The 20,342-nt window shown below is 41.2% G+C and overlaps 1 protein-coding gene across 1 annotated transcript; it reads right to left on the bottom strand.

The window, feature by feature from the left end:
* Positions 1-2,443: 2,443 nt before the first annotated feature.
* On the bottom strand, positions 2,444-19,520 carry LOC139715984 (alpha-(1,3)-fucosyltransferase 10-like). The gene is made up of 3 exons (XM_071627534.1): positions 19,398-19,520; positions 16,214-16,307; positions 2,444-4,127 (listed from the first exon to the last, which is right to left on the bottom strand). Exons 1-3 carry the CDS (start codon positions 19,488-19,490, stop codon positions 2,911-2,913), a joined length of 1,404 nt encoding a protein of 467 aa, XP_071483635.1. The 5' UTR covers positions 19,491-19,520; the 3' UTR covers positions 2,444-2,910.
* Positions 19,521-20,342: the final 822 nt, after the last annotated feature.

Here is a 20,342-nt window from a genome sequence, read left to right as displayed (position 1 = left end):
AAACAGCAAAAGAATGGCAACATTGTCTTAAAAGAGATGTCATTCTAATAGGAAGACTTTCTTTGCATAAAGAAAACAGCTGCTGAAAATTCCTTACACTCACAGTAGTTTCTAGTATTAAGACAAATATACGTTTTATGAAACAGACAAACATTAAAAAATTGTGTGCAGGACATTTTTGCTAAAGCACACACAAAATGAAATACATGTACAAACATTTGCAATATTATAGCACAAAATCAAAATGTGATATGCTAAAGTTGGCAAGTAATTTGGCAATTTATACCTGTGTAAGGCATCATCATTGCACAATATTTCAGCTTCTTAAATTTACATACACTCTTTGGAGTTGATAGAGTTAGACAGATATAGCATTCTTTTCATTATACACTCAGCACTTTTTCCAGTACATATTTTTCACACAGGATTTCGATGAAAACCATTGTCTCAAATACCATATTCAAGATTATCTAATTGGCTATCAACCTGGTAGGTTAATACAAAGAAAACCTTTATGCATGAGTGAACACATTCATTCTTGCACTCCTAAGGCACAAAAGTAAAAATTGCAGAAATTGACATTGCAATTGCCCTTAAAAGTAGCAATGATAACAAAAGACCAATTAAAAACAATGAGAGACATGAATGAATATCAAAATTAAAGTTTTCATTCCCTTATATCTTTTTATATCCTCAGACAAAAACAAAGAGGGAAACTTAAGTGGGAATATAAAAATTTTCTGTCAACTCAACTTCAAATTACGTCAGCAGTAAGCCGCAAAGGTGATGAAATGGACAGAATTCATGTTATTTAGTTCTTTCAATTTAGGAATTTAAGAATTAAGAATTAATAAGACAAATTCAAGAACTAAACATCATTTTCAAATTTCATAATCTGAAATATCAATTTAAATAGTTTTTTTTTACAACATTGCTTCTTCTCTAATGTCATTTGAATTTGGATTTGGCAGAAGACTTCATTTTCTTCCATTATTTTTTGCCTTTCTTTATCTTTGGGGGCTACAAAGACAATATAGAGATCATAGGTTGATTTTTGCAAGGTAAGTCATGTTTCGTATTGTGTTAAATTTGTCTTTTGTTCTCACTGTTATATGGAAGAACACATTCGCATGAATGACAACTTGTCCATTTTTGCAATTATTACTTTTGTGTCTTGGAAGAGAAAAACAAATGGGTTCAATCATGCGTAAAGTTTCCATTTTTATTGACCTACCATGTTCATAGCTAAGTAAGTTACTGTAAAAGTGAAAATTTTCACGGTGTTGAAATTTTCACGCATTTCGCGCAACCAGAAACTAGCGCGAAAATGAAAGCACACGAATATTTTTGCTTGCCGTGTGTTCCTGTGCGTGATGTCTTGATTCCGCGGAATTAAAAACACGCGAAACTCTTCTCACCCGACCAAGCGTGAAAAATTAGTTGCACGAAAATATCCACTTTTACAGTACCTTTAACATGGTATATGAAACACTAATATTCAGCCAAATATTCTATGAAAAATATGAACTTGAACAAATGCTTACTTTCTTTTCTTTTCTTTTTTTGCCAAGTGCACAAATCATGGACATGCTGAACAGGATTCATATTCAACATCACTTTGATAAAAGATGACATTTCATATAAAAACACAGCTGTTAATGCATAAAACATTATACAAGGGTCTCATAGCTAGAAACTTGACTTGCGATTACATACATGTACACATTTTCTAGTAAAGGGGCCCTGGTGACACAATATAGAATGGGACACTGCCATTCAAGCCAAAATGTATTTTCATATAGCAGAACATTTATCCAGAAATATTGACATTAAGTAATAAGAACAAAAAGCAAAACTATACTGAGCCCCTTTGCTGATACAAGCTGGTCTGATGGGAAGGAATATCATGGAATGTAATGCTAATGGATGTTGTATTCCCTTGTTTAAAAGGAAGATATCTACTCCAAAGTTACAGAAATTCTATGTTATTTCCAGTGTAAATCATCAACATTATAGATGGATTACAGTTATGGATGTGACGATACAAATATCACCTTGGGACCAAATCTCCAATCCTCTCACAGAGCACTTGTGACTGTCTCAAAGATGGTTGCTAAAAACCCATCAAATTGTGTGACTACATGCTGTCAATCTATGACAGTAGCGCAGGTTTGATGATAGGCTTTGTATGATTATGTAACTGACATCCAGTGAAACGTACCTTGCTTTTACATGTACCGAGAGTGCAACATGATTGCAATGATGCTATCACTAGAATTGTGTTGCAAATTAAGCATTTTTGCTTGTGAATGCAAACAGGAATCGTGGCAGGTGATTAGAATCGTAGTTCCAATCATGTTTCAAATGTTTCAACAGTACAAAAATACGCCTGTACTTATAGTGAAGAGGAAGAAGAAGAAGAAGAGGGTCTGAAGGTGTTTTCTAATCATGTTTTGCCAAAATTAAGGAGCGAAACAGTCGTGTGAAAGCATTTGACCTCCAATCATGTTTTGGGGTTGGAGCTTATGTTGACCTTTTAACCACTTCCAAAGAATGACCATGCCCCTCAAATGCTTGCACTGCATTCAAAGCTCGCGCTACTAACGGCTCAAGAGTGATTGATGGGAACTTGGAAAGAAGCCACACCTCCACTCCTCGCTCTGAAATGCAAAACCGCAGAATCAGCAAAGCCTTCCTCGGTCGTGTGAATGAAGGGTGTTTTGAATTGTAACTGCAATCTCGTTTGTAATTCAGCATTTAAAGCACTTTTGGTACATGTGAAAGCAAGGATACACTCATTTGACAAAGTATAGCAGACTGACTATCAATCAGTATCTCTGATGGACAACAGAGCACTGTTGTCTGCAGATATTCCCCAAGTCTTTAAGCTGCTCTCTATTCTATATGAATCTAATGCATTTCTGATAGTTTGTGAATGTAGCTTGAGTTGGAAACAACAGCACCTCTGAGAGCTTTGGCATACTTTACATGGTCATCATAGAGACCTTGATAAAGAGCAATTGGATTTCGTCTCCTATCACTGAATGCTTGAGGTCTGGGGCAACTATAGTGCTCTGGTCTAGCAATATGTGAAGTACCAGAATGCCCAGCAGCCTTTGCCCTCATGTTTTCATGTAGTCTATTGCAAACAAGACACTCAAACCCATCTATGAAATTGATCTTCTTGAAATCATTCACTCCCCACTCTCGCTCCTCCATTCTCCTGACGAGTCGGGCATTCGTAGCTCCAGCTCTCTTAAAGTTGACATACTTTTCATATTCCTCCTGGTGGCTATCAACATACTTGATGTACTCTGCCAACTCTTTTGGTGACTTGAAGTCGTCGACAATGATGGCTGCGTGTTCGTCTGGAAGCCAATCCCTCACTGAAGGGGATCCCCTGTAAATGGGCACTGATCCCAACATGAGAGGGCGCCATAACTTTTCTGTAATGTAGTCCTCACATATAGCATTCTCAAAAGCAAGAGTAAACTTGTACTTTGCCATGATCCTATAGAAGTCTGCTTCTTCCATAGTCAAGGGATTAGTCAATTTTTTGGGAAGGTCTTTGTTGTGAACACATGCACCATATGAGTCTACAGATATGTGCTTCATAAGTTCACGGACGTAGCTATCCCTGTCTGATGGTGGGTCACAGTCACTGTGTACATACACCACTGGGGCCAATCCAGCGTTCTCTTTTTCTGCAAGAGGAATCATAAACCTCTGGCTCTCCAGTTCTTTGATGCTCTTCAAATACTGAGTGGTGAGTGGATAGTCTGAAACCCGCTTAAACGTGGCTGTGTGATTAAAGAGTGTAAGGCAGTCGGGATGTGACAGCATGTAGTTATTCTTTGGCGACTCTTCGTGGAATAGCCCCCACTCATGATGTTGTTTCCGTGGTAGTGGAAGATCCTCTGGTTTGAAGTCGGTGCCATAGAAGAGAAATGCACTGGTATTCTGATGGTGCTGGAAGTGGTGGTCCACGGTGAAGAAGCACTTGTCTGTACCACACTGCTTCACTTTGCCTCGTTCTCCAGTGAACGGCGTCCACCAGATAATGATGGGGTGTTTTATGTGAAGCTTGGCGGCATTCACATTCTTGACATCATGCTCGTCTCTTCCATCTGAAATAAACAATAGCAGAACAATATTATCATTTTGATTACAAACGAAACATCAGTTCAAGACGCTTGCAGTTTTGTGAAAACACACACACGCACACACACACACACACACATACAGCGCCAGTATTATCTGATTAGTGTTAATTGTTGATGGTACATTATGTGGTGATTCATAGCGCCATCTGTGGCGAGTGTGTGGTTAATATAGTTATACCAATCAGTGTACGGGCTCCCTGGGTACTGTACTCGCACCAGTCGCCTCTTGGTCGGATCGAGCCTCGGCAAAATAAATGCATATGGTTGTTCTACCTAAATGGACCCCAACTAGTGTCTTCCTTTCTGTCGTGGTGGCAGCGTCGGAAACAGCCCTATCCATTGGAAATCTTTTCACCTGCCCAGGGAGACAATCTGAGCTAAGTATCGCTAGTTGACCAACTCTATCTTGTTGGTATAGGTTCATTTCTTTGTTTCGGTGTAGTCCCACCCATTCATTTTCACGATGGCCTCGGCCCCGAGAGCGCCCAAGCAATGGTGCCTAACTAAGCACGAAACAGTGAATTCTTTCGAGAATTGGAGACAGAACTTAGTCTACACTCTAACCCTCGATTCTAATTTTGCTCCTTTTCTCGCTGATGGTTGTTCTTGGGCTAAGAAAACAAAATCTGAGCCCCTTCGGGGCTTTACGGATGACCCATCTTCAGTCCCATCAGACTCGAGAAAAACAGCCCATCAGAAAGCTAGCATGCTAGAACTTATGCTGGGGCAGATTGCCAATTTCTGTCCAGTCATTTCTCGCAGTTCTATTGTGAAAAACTCCACTTCACTAAATGACATTTGGGGCAAAATACGGCTACACTATGGCTTCCAAAGCACAGGCGCCCACTTTCTAGACTTCAGCGATATCAAGCTTGCGGCTGATGAGCGCCCGGAAGACCTCTACCAGAGGTTGGTTGCATTTGTTGAAGACAACTTGCTCACTGTCTCTAGTGGTATCTCGCACCATGGAGACCGTGTAAAGGAGGATGAAGAGCTAACCCCCACACTGGAGAATTTTGTCGTCCTCCACTGGCTCCAATTAATACACTCTGACCTCCCCCGTCTCGTGAAGCAGTGATACGGGACGGAGCTGCGCTCTAGGACATTAGCCTCATTAAAGCCTGAAATCTCACAGGCCCTAGATAGCCTGCTGGATGAAATTCACTCTTCAGAGAGTTCCCGTGCAATGCGCACCCTGACATCACCCCCACAACTTGCTCAGCGTCCTCGGCAGCGTTCTCCATGCCCTTCTGCGCTAGGCAAACGGCGTAATCCACAAACCCGCACCCGTGTTTCGCCGCGCACCAGCAGGTACTGCCCGCTTTGTCGAGAAGCTCACCGTCCAGACAACCACTACCTCAGCGAATGCGCATACCTTCCTGAGCATGATAGGCGCTTTATTGCTAAGGCACGCCAAGTTGCAAACATTTTTGATTGTGAAGATGATGTTGATGATGGTGATGGTGTTGATGATCTGTGTCAGGTAGAACAGGTGCACGTGTCAGAGACTGACCCGGTCACAGACAATCACAGTAACTCATCACTTGCTCTGCAAGTCCAGGTTCGCCAATCTCCGTACTTTGATGTATTTTGTGGTCATCAAGTCATTCGTGTCACAGTTGATAGTGGGGCCACGGGCAACATGATCAAGTCCTCTGTGGTTCAGTCCCTCCATGGGGTCATCACTCCTACGTCACAGTCTGCCCACCAAGCTGATGGGTCCTCCCCACTTGATGTTGTTGGTGAGGCTAAGCTTACCTTTACCCGTGAGGGTAAGGAGTTTGTTTTCGAGGGCCTCGTTATTGACAATCTCGATGTCGATGTCCTTGCCGGCACTCCGTTCATGGAACGCCGTTCATGGAACGAAATGACGTTTCGGTCCGCCCCGCTAAACGTCAGGTCCGCATCGGTGACGACATTGTCATTCCTTATGGGTCCCGCACGCCACTTGATACTCCATCTCATGCTGTGCATCGCGCTCATGTTCTACGAGCCCCTGCAAGATCCAGTCTTGTTCCCTGGTGATTTCGTTGAGGTCTCCCTCCCCGGTGAATTGTCGCCATACGAGACACTTGCCCTTGAGCCGCGCGTTGTAGAGCAGAAGGGTGCTACCTCTTCTGATCCAACATGGCCTAGTCCCTGTATGGTCTTGAGTGTCGCCGGCAAGGTACGTATTCCCAATCTCACCCCAGAGCCAAAGATCGTTCGTCGTAATGAACACTTCTGCCAGGTACGCCCCGTGTTCGTTCCATCCAAACTGCCATCCGACTCGGCCCCGCCCATCCCTAGTGGTACCCCTCCAAAGAACACCTCTCTTGATGGGCACAGTGCCTTTTCTGATGCTGTATCTGTGGATCCTAGTGGTACACTCCCTGACCATACTCGTCGTGAGTTCCAGTCCCTTCATGCTGAATTCGATGATGTGTTTGATCCTGCCTTCGGCGGATACAATGGTGCTGCTGGCCCATTCGAAGCTGTTGTCAACATGGGGCCTGTTCAACCGCCCCAGCGCAAAGGTCGGCTACCTCTGTACTCGCGCCGCTCCTTGGTTGATCTTCAAGAGAAATTTGATACACTTGAAAAACAGGGTGTGTTTGCTCGCCCCGAAGATGTGGGCATTTCTGTGGAGTACCTCAACCCATCCTTTCTGGTCAAGAAGGCCAAAGGGGGCTTCCGCCTCATTACCGCCTTCGCTGACGTTGGGCGGTATGCCAAGCTACAGCCCTCTCTCATGCCAGATGTCGATTCCACCCTTCGAAAAATCGGCCAGTGGAAACACATCATTGCCACAGATCTCACAAATGCATTTTACCAGATCCCCCTGTCAAGGAACTCAATGAAGTATTGCGGCGTCGCAACGCCCTACCGTGGGGTACGTGTATACACTCGCTGTGCTATGGGCATGCCTGGTTCAGAGACTGCCCTTGAAGAGCTCATGTGTCGTGTTCTTGGTGACTTGCTGCTTGAGGGCGTGGTCGTGAAACTCGCAGATGATTTATTCTTTGGTGGTGAGACCCCCGAGGACTTTCTGCAAAATTGGTCCCGTGTCCTACATGCCCTCCGCCAGTCTGGCTTGCATCTCTCTGCTGCTAAGACAGTCGTTTGTCCCCAATCCACAACGATCTTAGGCTGGATCTGGTCACAAGGGACACTGCGCGCTAGTCCTCATCGCATTGCTGCTCTCGCTTCATGTTCCCCTCCGACTACAGTCAAAGGCATGCGTTCCTTTATTGGGGCATACAAAATGCTTGCACGCGTTCTTCCGCAGTGCGCATCACTCCTCACTCCACTTGATGCTGTAGTGGCAGGCGGTCAGTCCAGTGATCGTATCACATGGACAGATGACCTCCATGCTGCGTTCAAAGCAGCGCAAGATGCATTGGCGTCTCCTCGTACCATTACGCTCCCCCGCCCTTCTGACCAGCTTTGGATCGTTACAGATGGTGCAGTCAAAAAACACGGTATCGGTGCTACGTTGTATGTCACCAGGCAGGGTAAACCTAAAGTCGCCGTTTTTTTCAGCTGCAAGCTCCGTGGTAGACAGGGTACATGGTTACCATGTGAAATTGCAGCCCTTTCGATTGCGGCTGCCTGCAGACACTTCGGCCCCTTCATCATCCAGTCACAACACCGCGCTTGCATCTTAACTGACAGCAAACCCTGCGTTCAAGCATTCGAAAAGCTTTGCCAGGGTGAATTCTCCGCCAACCCGCGCGTCTCAACATTCCTCTCCACGGTCAGTAGGTTCCAGTGCTCTATTCAACATCTTGCTGGCTCTGCTAATGTCCCTTCATATTTCGCTAGCAGAAATGCCCAAGAGTGCTCAGACCCCACATGCCAGATATGCCTCTTCACCCGCCAGACAGAGGTCTCTGTCGTACACCGTGTCACACCTCAGGATGTCCTCAGTGGTCAAAAGAAGCTGCCCTTCACTTCCAGACCTGCTTGGCTCAGCATCCAATCAGAGTGCCAGGATTTGAGACGCACCCATGCTTACCTCCATCAAGGTACACGACCCTCCAAGAAGCTCACTAACATCAGAGACGTCAAGAGGTATCTTCGTGTTGCGACCATTGCTAAGGATGGGCTCCTGGTTGTGCGACGCGAACAGGCGCTGTTATCGCCACGTGAGTGTATCGTTGTGCCTCGCGACATTTTGGACGGCCTACTCATATCGCTTCACTTACAGCTTGAGCACCCGTCTCGTCATCAACTTCGGGCAGTCGTCAATCGACATTTTTTTGCTCTGGACATGGACGCCGCCCTCACGCGTGTTACAAACGGTTGTCACCAGTGTACTTCTTTGCGCACTGCCCCACATACAGTTGACCCTCAGTCCACCGGGGATCCCCCAGCAGTTGTGGGAACTACTTTTGCTGCGGATGTCCTGAAACGTACCAAACAGCTGATCCTCATGCTCAGGTAGTGTGTAACTTCTTACATGGCCACATGCTTCCTTGACGATGAACGTCGGGATACTCTGCGTGATGCCCTCATTCGTCTATGTGTCAGTCTTCGTCCGCTGGATGGTCCACCAGCTGTCATACGCACTGATTCAGCCCCAGGGTTCACAGCACTCCACGATGATGCGCATCTCAGTCAGCTTCGGCTTTCTATTGAACTTGGCCATACCAAGAACCCAAACAAGAATCCGGTTGCGGAGAAGGCCATACGCGAACTGGAGGATGAGATTCTCCGCCATGAACCCTCAGGGGGTACGATCACGCCCTTGACCTCATCTCTCGTGACTGCTCGCCTGAACAGCCGCCTACGTTCTCGTGGTCTGTCTGCACGTGAGATGTGGACCCAGCGGGATCAATTTACGCACAGTCAGATCCCCCTGTCAGATGCCAATCTCATCTCTACCCAACATGAGCAGCGTCTTGCCAACCATCCCCACAGTGAACGTTCTAAAGCCCCCTCGGGTGTCCTCCCTGACGACGCCGACCTGCATGTTGGTGATCTTGTATACCTCAGGTCTGATCGTACCAAGCACACTGCTCGTCCCCGCTATCTCGTTTCATCTATTGATGGTAGCTGGTGCAATATCCGCAAATTCATCGGTGCACAGCTCAGGAAGTCTTCCTACCGCATCAATATGTCTCAGTGCCTCAAGGTACCCATCCCCCCTACCCCGCTGTCTCAGACTCCGCAGATTCCTGACGATGAGGAGCCTGACGTACATCCTGCTGCGCAGCCTGATGTACCCCATGAGCTGTCATCTCCTCCAGACTCAGAACCCCCCAACATCCCATTGCATGAGCCTCCTACTCCCCCATCTCAGTCTGTGGTTCCTAGTTCACCCCCACCCCTTCCCAGGGGGCCCCTTCCCCTCCTGGGCGGCCACAACGCTCCAGGCACCCCCCAGCCAGGTTCAAAGATTTTCTTATGTATTGAACATTTTATACATATGTGTTTTTTGCCAATGTTCTGTCAGATTTATAGACTCCAGTTATGATGTGAACATTTTACTACCTCATGTGCTTGAACACACATGTGGTTTATTTGTTACTTCGACGGAGCATTGCAGTATAGTTGGTCTCCCTGCCGATCTGTTGGGCCATGCTTGATATTCGTTATTAGATAACTGTTCCATTCCCTTTCTCATTCTACATCACTATGTTTCATTATATCTGATGCAGGCCCAGTGGTCACCTGGCATGCCTCTATATCACTCAGTGTTTTCTTTTTCTCTGTACAATAAATTCATATAGACTGTACATGTTTGCATAAATACCTGTCTCTTATATTCTTATCATATTTGTCTACTCATTGGTAATCATAAAGGATGCTCTTATTTTGCTTTATATGCCTTTATCGTAATCTGAATCTTGTTTTGATATTTTATTGATGCGATACATGTTTTCAATGATTTCCTGGCCTGTGCCTATAGCCTCATTAACAGTCATACTTGTATTTTGCCATTATATTGCCCCCGACTCCAGATCACTACAGTTTATTTCTTAGTCATTGCTACATTGTTCATACCATGTCAGTGTTATTGTAGTTACTTACTGCCAACACTTCCTTATAGTTATTTGTCAACCCTATGGTTATAGGGTGTAATCGCTTTATCTATTGTTTTATTTATGTCGCTTGACAGTATATCATGTTTGAATGGAGTTTTTTAGCCTATGTAGTTGTATCTGTGGTGGGAAATTTTTTGATGCTCAACTTGACCTGACTTGAGCATTTTCGTTTTATACAGTCCTTGTCTTTTTATTTCCTTGATGGGAAAAGGACAAATAGGGACAAGCCAAACATGTTCATTTATGTTAGTGTTTTGAATCCATGCACAAAGTTAAAATGGTTTCTTTATGTACTCGGTTAATATTTAACTATGTACATATCTTAGGTATGGGAGAGTCCGCTCCTTTATCTTTTAGTTGGATTGGTAATTTTCTAAAATATGTTTAGGACTGAGAAATCATATTGTTTTGTTAGGATATGATGTTATTTTTAAATGAGAGTCTGGTGTAATAGTTCCAGGTCATATTGAGGACCCATAGTATTCATAAAGTGGACGATAGAGAGAAAAAAAAGAAAATTGATCACGCCAGTATTGTCTGATTAGTGTTAATTGTTGATGGTACATTATGTGGTGATTCATAGCGCCATCTGTGGCGAGTGTGTGGTTAATATAGTTATACCAATCAGTGTACGGGCTCCCCGGGTACTGTACTCGCACCAGTCGCCTCTTGGTCGGATCGAGCTTCGGCAAAATAAATGCATATGGTTGTTCTACCTAAATGGACCCCAACTAGTGTCTTCCTTTCTGTCGCAGGAACCTCCCCCAATCCTTGGATAAGTCTATCCTTATTAGCAGAGGAAAGAATTACTTTGGGTGGATCCTAGTGCCATTATGCAAGCTAAGCAGTAGTACATCCTGTTGCATCTCCTACACTGAATACTCACTTGCTGCAGTTTCTTTTTCTGCGAGTTTTCCTTAATGTCACAAGATTTCATCAGAACAGCTGTATTAAATCACTGGAATAGCAAATACGCCAGACTTCAAATGAATTCTGGCTTGATGCTTAAAGAAAATTACATGTCCATTTTAACCATTTTCATTGAAGTCTTAAATCCTTTTCAATGAAGAAGAAGAAAAAAACAGGGATCTTCCAGATTTCTACAATGGATTTATACATGTTCATTATGATTTGCAATGTTTGTGGTAAATAAAGATTCATCATCTCAGTCTACAAGTTTATTTCTGGTTGATATTTCTGAACTTCTTTGAGAAGAGGAACCACAACGTACCCAAATGATATGGGACAGCCTTCTCCTTAGTGTAGCACAACTATACCAGTGACCTACCAGCATTTGTTCTGCAATATGCTCACTTAAAACTTAAAACAACTCTGCAAATCAAATATAAACACACAAGGGAATTGCAACCTGGTTTAGAAGTAATCAATATGGCACTTAAGCCTGTCAACTCTCTTTCTCCTATTTTCTTTTTTAACTGTCATGATTTTATTTTGCCTCTTTACCAAGTAATTTCAATCATTTTTTCCTTGACACACAAAGGTGTGATACGCCACAGAAGGGTCACCCTTCAAATGTCCTGGGTCTGAAGGTCCTACATGGACATAACAGTTACTCAGCATTGTGTCTTTTTATTCTTACATACGATATCTTATCATGATATTTTTGGTGCCATCACAGGAGCTGAGGAGGGAGAGTAACCAAAGGGGAAAAAATCAAGAAGATCTGTCCAGAAGAAGGCTGAATGTGGCATCATCATCAGCAAGCAAAGATCAAAATTTGTCTTTCTACAGTCCAAATTTCAATAATATCTCCAGACATTTTCAAATAAGGAGACAACTCCCCGAGAGCCAACCTCTTAGTCAGAGGCCATCGTACGCCCACATGGATTGCAGAGAGCTTTGGATACACTTTGTGTGATTGCGTTATTGAATTCCAGCAGGAGGAAAGGAGGGAAATTGAGACTGCTTCAGACAAAGGATGTATCATGGATACTGCATGGTCCCACCATGACACAACTTCCACCGAGTCTGTGACATTGTCAAACATTGGGGATATACAAAAAACAAACAAACAAACAAAACAAAACAATTAGACATTCTTGGGACAAGATGCCAGGTCGATATATATTTCACTCAATATTCCTTGTCACCTCTGAGAACAATGGAGGGTGGGCATTGCTCACCCATTATCCAGTGTGCAAATGAAATAGACCATTAGAGAGCTCTAGGTTGTCACTCTGCTCTGGACAGGAAGTGACATGGGATCTTCCATGTCCTACCCAGAAGCCTGATCATTTCCCTTTTGCACAGAGGGTACAGGCTGATAATCAGAGCTGCCAACCTTTGGAAGCACAAATTAGTACTCAGCACCTCAAAAATTCATATTTCTTCCTCCAAAATTTTTACTTTTTTTTTTCAATTGGACCTCTTTTCAACCATCTTAAAACCTAATTATTTCTTAAGATCTACTTCGTACGAGGGAGGGTACTAAACAATCATTACGACTTGCAATTGTACCGAGCAGGCCACCAGCATGATTGATCGTAAAATATGCACTATGTTTAGCATTGAGTCTTGTACTAGTAAATGTCATAGCTTACAGTACTACATGCAAATAAATCACTTTCCATTTGCAAGGGTCATCATTAAAATGTAAAAAAAAAAAAAATAAAAATTAGATAAAAGTTAATCTTGTTATCAGTTACCACCAGTCTGCAATATACATTGTCATCAGGGCAAGTCCAAGATAAGGTCCCCTCAGACGGCAAAATTTCATCTTTGCTCAATATTGACATGTTTGGTATCACTTTGAAGCTTATGAGTTGAAGTTTTGATTTCCGTGGAGGAAAAAATGATGTTATGTAAATTTATGCAAATTTCAAGGGCTTTGCATAAATGTGAAACACAGCGTTACGTATATAAAAATTCATATTAATTTTAAGGAAAGCAAATGATATTTGATTAATATGTGGACATAAGAAGTTCATCACATAGTTTAACTTGGTATGAAAATTTAGGGATTATGCAAATGATTATGCAAATTAGCTCGTGTCCTATCATGAGATGTCCCATACGTAACAAAATGAGGTCATTTTTTTAGGTTTTTTCTGAAATTGCTAAAGTTATCTTAATGCCCTTTTGGAAAGTTCTAATTTATTGTTTAGAGAAATTAAATACCAGAGAAAAAAAGAAAAAAAAGTAAAAGAAATATCTTTTATCAGGCATTGAAATAATGTTACGTATGGGACAAATGCGTTACGTATGGGACATCCTCATACATATTGCATGTGAATGCATGTACCTAGCTGGGAAGGTCTCTCAGTACACAAATGGTCAATCATCCTGAAGAAAGCATCCCAACATTGTAGCTACTTTTTGAGTTACAGACACTTGAAACAATACATGAACTTGACTGAACAATTTTCAGAAAGGGGGAGGGGAAAATGGCAAAATACACAATGAAAAATCAACATTAAAGGGATAGTATAGTTTTTTTGTAGAAATGGGGATTCAGTTTTCAACATTTAAAGAGATGAATGGAAACCAATTAAATATGAATTACTTACAATGTAAGAGCATAAAATCCTAAGACTAGAGGAATTCAAAGTTTATGTGATGGAGTTCCAATTTGAAATGGTTGTGATATATATAGAACAAAAATAAAAAGCAAAATGATTTTTTTTTTTATTGCAAGTGATACACAAATTGTCCTTATTCAGTTTTCAGTAGTAGCTACAACAAAATTCATGGGTATACATACTGAGGTGTGACTCGAATCAATGACCTGACTGCTAGACAGACATCATCTACTCGATCACTGGGGTTCCACGCAGCAGGTATTGCTTATTTATTAAACTTAATATTTCTTGTGTCAAGTTGTTTTTTATTGAAACTAAATGGCAAACTGCCCTTCATCAATGGAAGTAAACACTTTAAACTATTCAATTTTTCAGTAGTAACTATCCTGATAAAAATAGGGCATACATACTCAGGTTGGACATAAAAATATAGAATATGATTGAATGGGATTATGATGGTAAATATCTGGGGAATATTGTTCCCTTGTCAATCTGGATCAGTATTTGAGTAATTTCAACTGATTCCACCTCAATAATTATGCAAAAATTTGTTTTTGGGTATTTTGCAAAATTATTTTGCAAAATACCCATAAACATGGTTTTCCACACACTTAACGAATGGGGGACAAAGGGCATGCATACCCAGGTTGGTCATAAAAATATAGAAATATGATTGAATATGATTATGATGGACAGGTGAATATTTGGGGAATATTGTTTCCTTGACAATCTGGATCAGTATTTGAGTAGTTTCAACTGATTTCACTTCAATAATTATGCAAAATACCCATAAACATGGTTCTTCACACACTAAATGAATGGGGGACAAACTGTCCCATAAGTAACTGTCCCATACGTAACACGTCATGTCTGTCTTTAATTAGAACCTGTAATTAGAGCTTTTTGCCTAATGACATGAAACTTACCTGTGATAATCTTGAGTGTTGTGACTTTCATCACAGTGAGTTACAAGTTGTAGAATGATATACTTTCAGAGAGTTTTGAGGTTGAAAAAAATTCTGGTCCCATACCTAACAGCACATATTTTCTCTTCTAGAATATAATTGTCAAGGCCATTTTTCTCAATTTTTTACATGATTATACTTCTTCTAGATATCAATCACCATGATGAAGTTCAATATGATCAAAGGCAATTAACACTATTTTTCAGGTCATAAAAGTCTCTGAATGTCCCATACGTAACGTGCGTGTTATCTTGGACTTGCCCATCAGTAATCCCTTTCTACATTATGAATAACATTGGCTCAGCTGGTCTCTCTGGGACTCAAATTACTAGAGAGTAGGGACCTCCTGTTTACTGAACAGACTCACTGGTGACTGTCATCACTAACCTGAGATTCAACTTCACCACTGGCATGAACCCTTCATATTTCTCATTATCATTATCTAAGCTATTGCCAGGAACAAAAATACAAGTAAGGCAAGTAATGTGCAGGTACATTGTATGTAACCCCTTCGGTGGTTTGACTTCTGCTGCAAAGCACTACACAAACAGCAACAACACCCCGACATTATAAGAACAAGCACAAGCATTACCCCATTGATCTACCACAAGCTGACTGACTTGACCTCCAAACATCTCTGATCCCATTTCAAATCCTTTTCAAACACATGAAAGGTAGAATGTGCTAGAATGAAAATTAAAGTAAAATTAAGTCTTTAGAAACATGTTTCTACTTTCAGATGGACTGTGACATTATTTCCCATTAGACATCATGTAAACAGTTTTCTATTGTTTTGATTTATGTCGATATGAGACTTTGAAATAGATACTGGGAAAATCACAAAGTCGTCCTGCAACTAAGTAATCTAATTGTGAAAGTAGTTTAAAAAAAAACTTTCCTTCCTCTCCTGCTCAGAACTTCCTACTTCATGTTTTTTGTCGCCATGACAAAAAATCTTGTCTAGTATCTATCTCACTGTTTCTTGACATGAAATGAGGAAATGACAATGCCTTCCTGACTTGTGTGTCTGTGACTGTTTGAAGTAAGAAGGTGCAACGTGTATGTTAGAAAATGAAAAACCACGCAAACACTGTAGTACATTGCAATAACATATGTGTACCTTTACCATGGTTAGCCAGTTCTAATGACATGTTGTTGTTTTTTTATCCTCAGGTTTGATTTTAAAGAAATGGTGCAGGGCATACATATCCATCAATATTGTAGGTTTTGTAAAATAGTTTTCAATATGAACCCCCTAGTACATCTCCACTTACATGTCTATGAAAATTCTGTGACAATATGACCTTGCAGAGAAGCTTTGAAATGGAATGACAAAGCTTCAAACTGCGTACTCTGTTCTGCTCTGTTCTATGTGATACAACAAATTTGCAGTGCCACAAATAGGGGAAGGATGGGCAAGTGTTCAGATATCCCTTCCCTACACTCTGCCTTTCATGTTTAAAAGTTACCCATTGACCATTATACAGACAAGTAAAATGAGTGACTGGTAAACAAACCTTCTGCCACTTGCTTGCCTCCATAATCCACTTGTTCCTGCATCCAGTATGGCCCATCTCCTGTGTAGATTATTTCTTCATCCACACCAACATGCTGCAATGAGAAGCAATCATGCATTCACCATTCAACTGTCATCCAAGAGGCTCTTTCTTCCAGCATAACTTGTAATATAGTTTAGGAAATCCTCATCTACAAAGGTGGCAATAACATTCAAGTTTGGGCAAGGATTGCCATAGGATGCAATACATCGAAAGGGCATGCAATTACCAAGATACAGGATAACGTAGTCTTGACCCTTGACAGATACCTCATACAGCCATGATTGCATCTGAGTGAAAAGTCGTTGTTCTATGAAATGATCCAGGTAGCATGGTCCATATATGCACAAAATCTGGCCCCGATGCATTTAGGAAGCATGATACAAAATAAATAATATTTGCCCTTTGAACCTCTTGCACAGCGAAAATGGCGTCCGACCAAAGCGTCATTATTTTACAAAATGATCCATCTATCGAGGCCAATATGTGTGCAAAATATGGCGGTGATACCATATTCACCAATGATTTTACAGAATGAAGTATATTTGTCCTTTGACACCACTTTACACAGCCAAGATGGCATCTGAGCAAAAAGTTGTTATTTTGTGAAATGATTCTTGCAATATGGTCTCTACATGTGCAAAATGTGGGAAAGATAGGACATGTATTTACCAAGATACAGGATTAAACGCTTTTGACCTTTGACCTTAATTTCTCTACCCAAGATGGTGTCGGAGGAAGTAGTTGTTATTTTATGGAATGATGTTCGTGACATGAACTAAACATGTGCAAAATATGGGGTTGATAGGACTTGCTGTTCTTGATTTATTGCACAGAAAGTGGAAGAAAGAAAAATAAAGAAAAAGTTATGATATTGTAATATAGAAATTTGAAGGAGAAGAATAAAGAGATCAGAAAAGATAAAGTTAGGAAGGGAGAATAAGACTTACTGAAGAAGAAAAATACAAGGGTTTTAAAAAAATCAAAAGAATTGGCAGGGGCGAGCCTCCAACACAGGACCTTACGATTAAAAGTGTGATGCGCTATCCACTGACGTATTTCATCCTCCATAGGCTCTGTGTATTAGGCAAAATGACGCTACATCGAAGCCAAGTTCCCTGTTCAGTTCAGTTCAGTTTATTGAAACCAAATCAAACATAACAAAAAGTACAAGACATAACTGCAAAAATTCAGAATGATAGTGCCAATTTCAACCAAGTTTTTCAACATGATCCTGACATCCAATGAAAAAATGGAGGGCACATTACGATAGCCCAAAGTCTCCGCTACAACATATTAAAATTTGGAAGAAATTCACCGAAGAGTAAGTGAGCTAGTACTCGATAAAGACAGTCATGTCAATTTTTATTTCCAGAAAAACTGCACTCCCATAGAGATAACACGTAAACTGGTCAAATTTGACATGGTTACTTTCAATCCATTTTTACGAGGTGATGACATCATCCAATCAAAATTTTGATTAAAAAAATTACGCTACTGAAAGATCATTCAATAAGCTACAACATACTGAAATCTGGGTGAAAATCTGCAAAGGATAAGTGAGATACCCTCGAGTGAACTTGAAATTTGATGACATCATTTTAAAAATGTGCCTAACCCTTTTTTATTTCACTGAGGAATTTGACACCTTTTAATCATTTTTGTAGCATTGGGCACCCATGAAATGATATTTACAGTTCACCAGCTTTCAGAATATGTAAAGAAAATGGGGGGTCACCATCCATCCTGACGAGTAAAATCAGATTTAAAATTAGCAGTTTTTTTGGTATATATGCACTGTGTATCGTCATTGATGCGCGCGCGGAATTTCAACTTTGATGGGCCCGTGTGACGTCATATTGAGTCGGATTGACTTGAAACTTGGTAGAATTATTCCTTGACTTTTTACACATCCGATCCAAGTAAAAAAAAAGAGGAATTTCTATTGCTTACGAGCTGCACGTGCGTATATGCGCGTGCGCGTATGTCGATTTTTTATCAAATGCTCCAAATGACCTGAAACGTGTGCAAAACCATTTTGAGGTCGATTGGAGAATGTTAAAATTTCACCGCGCTCGTTTATTATGAACATGATCAAATTCTATGAAATGAATCAATAGAGCTTGACTTGAACTATATGAGATGTAAATTTCATTGAGAAATTCCATTCCATTAATGAGATATGAATGTGAACGTGATTTCAGATGACGTCATGACGTCATGGATGACAGATCACAATCATATATTAGATCTGTCATCCCTAGGACAGGATACATGTAGGGTATAAGTTAAAGGTGATAGGAGGACTTTTTGAGTTAATCTCTGCATAAGATTTGAAGAGAGAGAAATGAAGAAGATTTCAACAAACATGAAAGAATCAGTATAGATACAGAAGGTGATCCGAGAGGATACTCGGATCACCTAATAATAATTAATACATATTGTCTAGCCCGACCAGACGCCGTGTCGCTATTTATACAGCGACTGGGCTGTGTACACTTGTATAGTTACATATTGTCAAAACTAATGGCATACTATAAAGAATGGACGATAAACAGTACTTCATGTCTGCATGATTCACATTTTTATCATCGATAAATCCAACTTTAAGAGTAAAAAAAAATGATTTTTTGGTCATCATTCATATAAACAAAAAAAAAACAATAAAGTAAGAAATTTCTTTCTACAATCTTCTTAGTATAGCAAGTGCTTAAGTTATAGGCTCATTCTTTGAATCTGGTACGCTTTTATGTAAAGAACCCCCTAACCCTAACGCATAACGTTGTTGGACAGAAAAATATGTAAAACTTAAAATAATTCAGACTAAAGAGGAGTCTAGTCACATTTCTTGTTCTTTGACGGTTCTCCTTACTTTATGAAAGGGAATACCTGAGGCCAGATATTTTCTCCGTGGCACATATCCCGACGATACAGACTTATGAGTGATCCTCATGATCTTTCACTAGTTTCAGTCTGAATTTAACCTGGAATGGGGGAAGTGGCGCAACCAGGCCCAGCTCCCTACCCCTGGCTGCCCTGCCCTGTGTCTAGCGCACGGAGCGGGCATCGCCCATGGGCCACTTACTAACACGTTAGCTACTACCTGCTGCCTGCTACCGAGCGAACGAGGGAAATTTCCTCTTACCTGCATTTGCAATGAGAAGATAAGTGACAAACCGAAGAGTATGGCTACAACCATTACTAAAGTCCTTGTAATCCTTCCCTTCGAAACAGCCATGTTTACAATCACATAGCATCATTAATGGTGGATTCTGCGATTTCACAATGCAGTGGGCTGGCTCGGCTATAGCAGCTACAGCTCCTGCAACAGATCAGAGAGTTGGCGCTCGTACAGAGGATGCCGGATGTCGCCTACAATATGTCCTGGGTTTTCGTGCGCGGGGACTTCCCCGTTGTTGTGAACTCCAGTGATTTGCCCCTGTCCCTTGTTGTATTGTGTACCCATGTCCAACGGATGCGTTGGATGTGCGTACGTTGCGATGTGTTGGCACGCATGGGATGGCGAGGATTCAACCATGGAGCTACTAACAGAGTAGCTCCATGATTCAACCACTCTGAACAGCTTTTTAGTTGTGTACATGTGAGTTGTCACAGCAGTAAAATACTAGAACTGAGTATATTATGTGCAAACGGAGAATGATTCCGCGTCGTTCCTTGTCACAGTCACTTCGTGAAGTCAAATCGATCGTAAAGTTGTCTTTTTGCTTCCTTTTGCCACAAAACTTTGGAATCATCTCTTCACAAATTCTTTGCAGATGCAATCGATTACTAGTGTAGTTTCAAGAAACTATATAATGAAATGAAAATGTACTAGATCAATTTATTATGTAGGCCTAATTATACCAAGACTTGAGAGGTGATGATTATAACCATTGCCTCCTTCACATGCAGATTTAGTATTCGCATTAATAGGGATATATTGCGGGTGCAACTTATTTCATTGTACATCATAACGTTTCGGGATTGTATTAAAAACTCAAATCACAGCGTTCCTATTTTAGGTCTACTTTTATGAAACCTCAATCATAATAATAGGCCTAGGCCTTTGTTATCGTCTTATATTTTTATA

The sequence above is a fragment of the Diadema antillarum genome, unplaced genomic scaffold (assembly GCF_040938485.1).
Source record: "Diadema antillarum isolate AM-2024a unplaced genomic scaffold, OU_Dant_1.0 scf00000059, whole genome shotgun sequence".
NCBI classification, from domain to species: domain Eukaryota; kingdom Metazoa; phylum Echinodermata; class Echinoidea; order Diadematoida; family Diadematidae; genus Diadema; species Diadema antillarum.
This window is presented reverse-complemented; position numbering and strand designations above follow the sequence as displayed.

Bases quoted from the DNA above. Each gene is read 5' to 3' on its own strand.
- LOC139715984 (XM_071627534.1), bottom strand. From the start codon at position 19,490: ATGGCTGTTTCGAAGGGAAGGATTACAAGGACTTTAGTAATGGTTGTA. The intron at 16,308-19,397 runs GTAAGAGGAAAT...TTCTCATTGCAG, and splicing joins TCTTCTCATTGCAAATGCAG to CATGTTGGTGTGGATGAAGA. The intron at 4,128-16,213 runs GTTTGTTTACCA...TGTTTATTTCAG, and splicing joins AGGCAAGCAAGTGGCAGAAG to ATGGAAGAGACGAGCATGAT.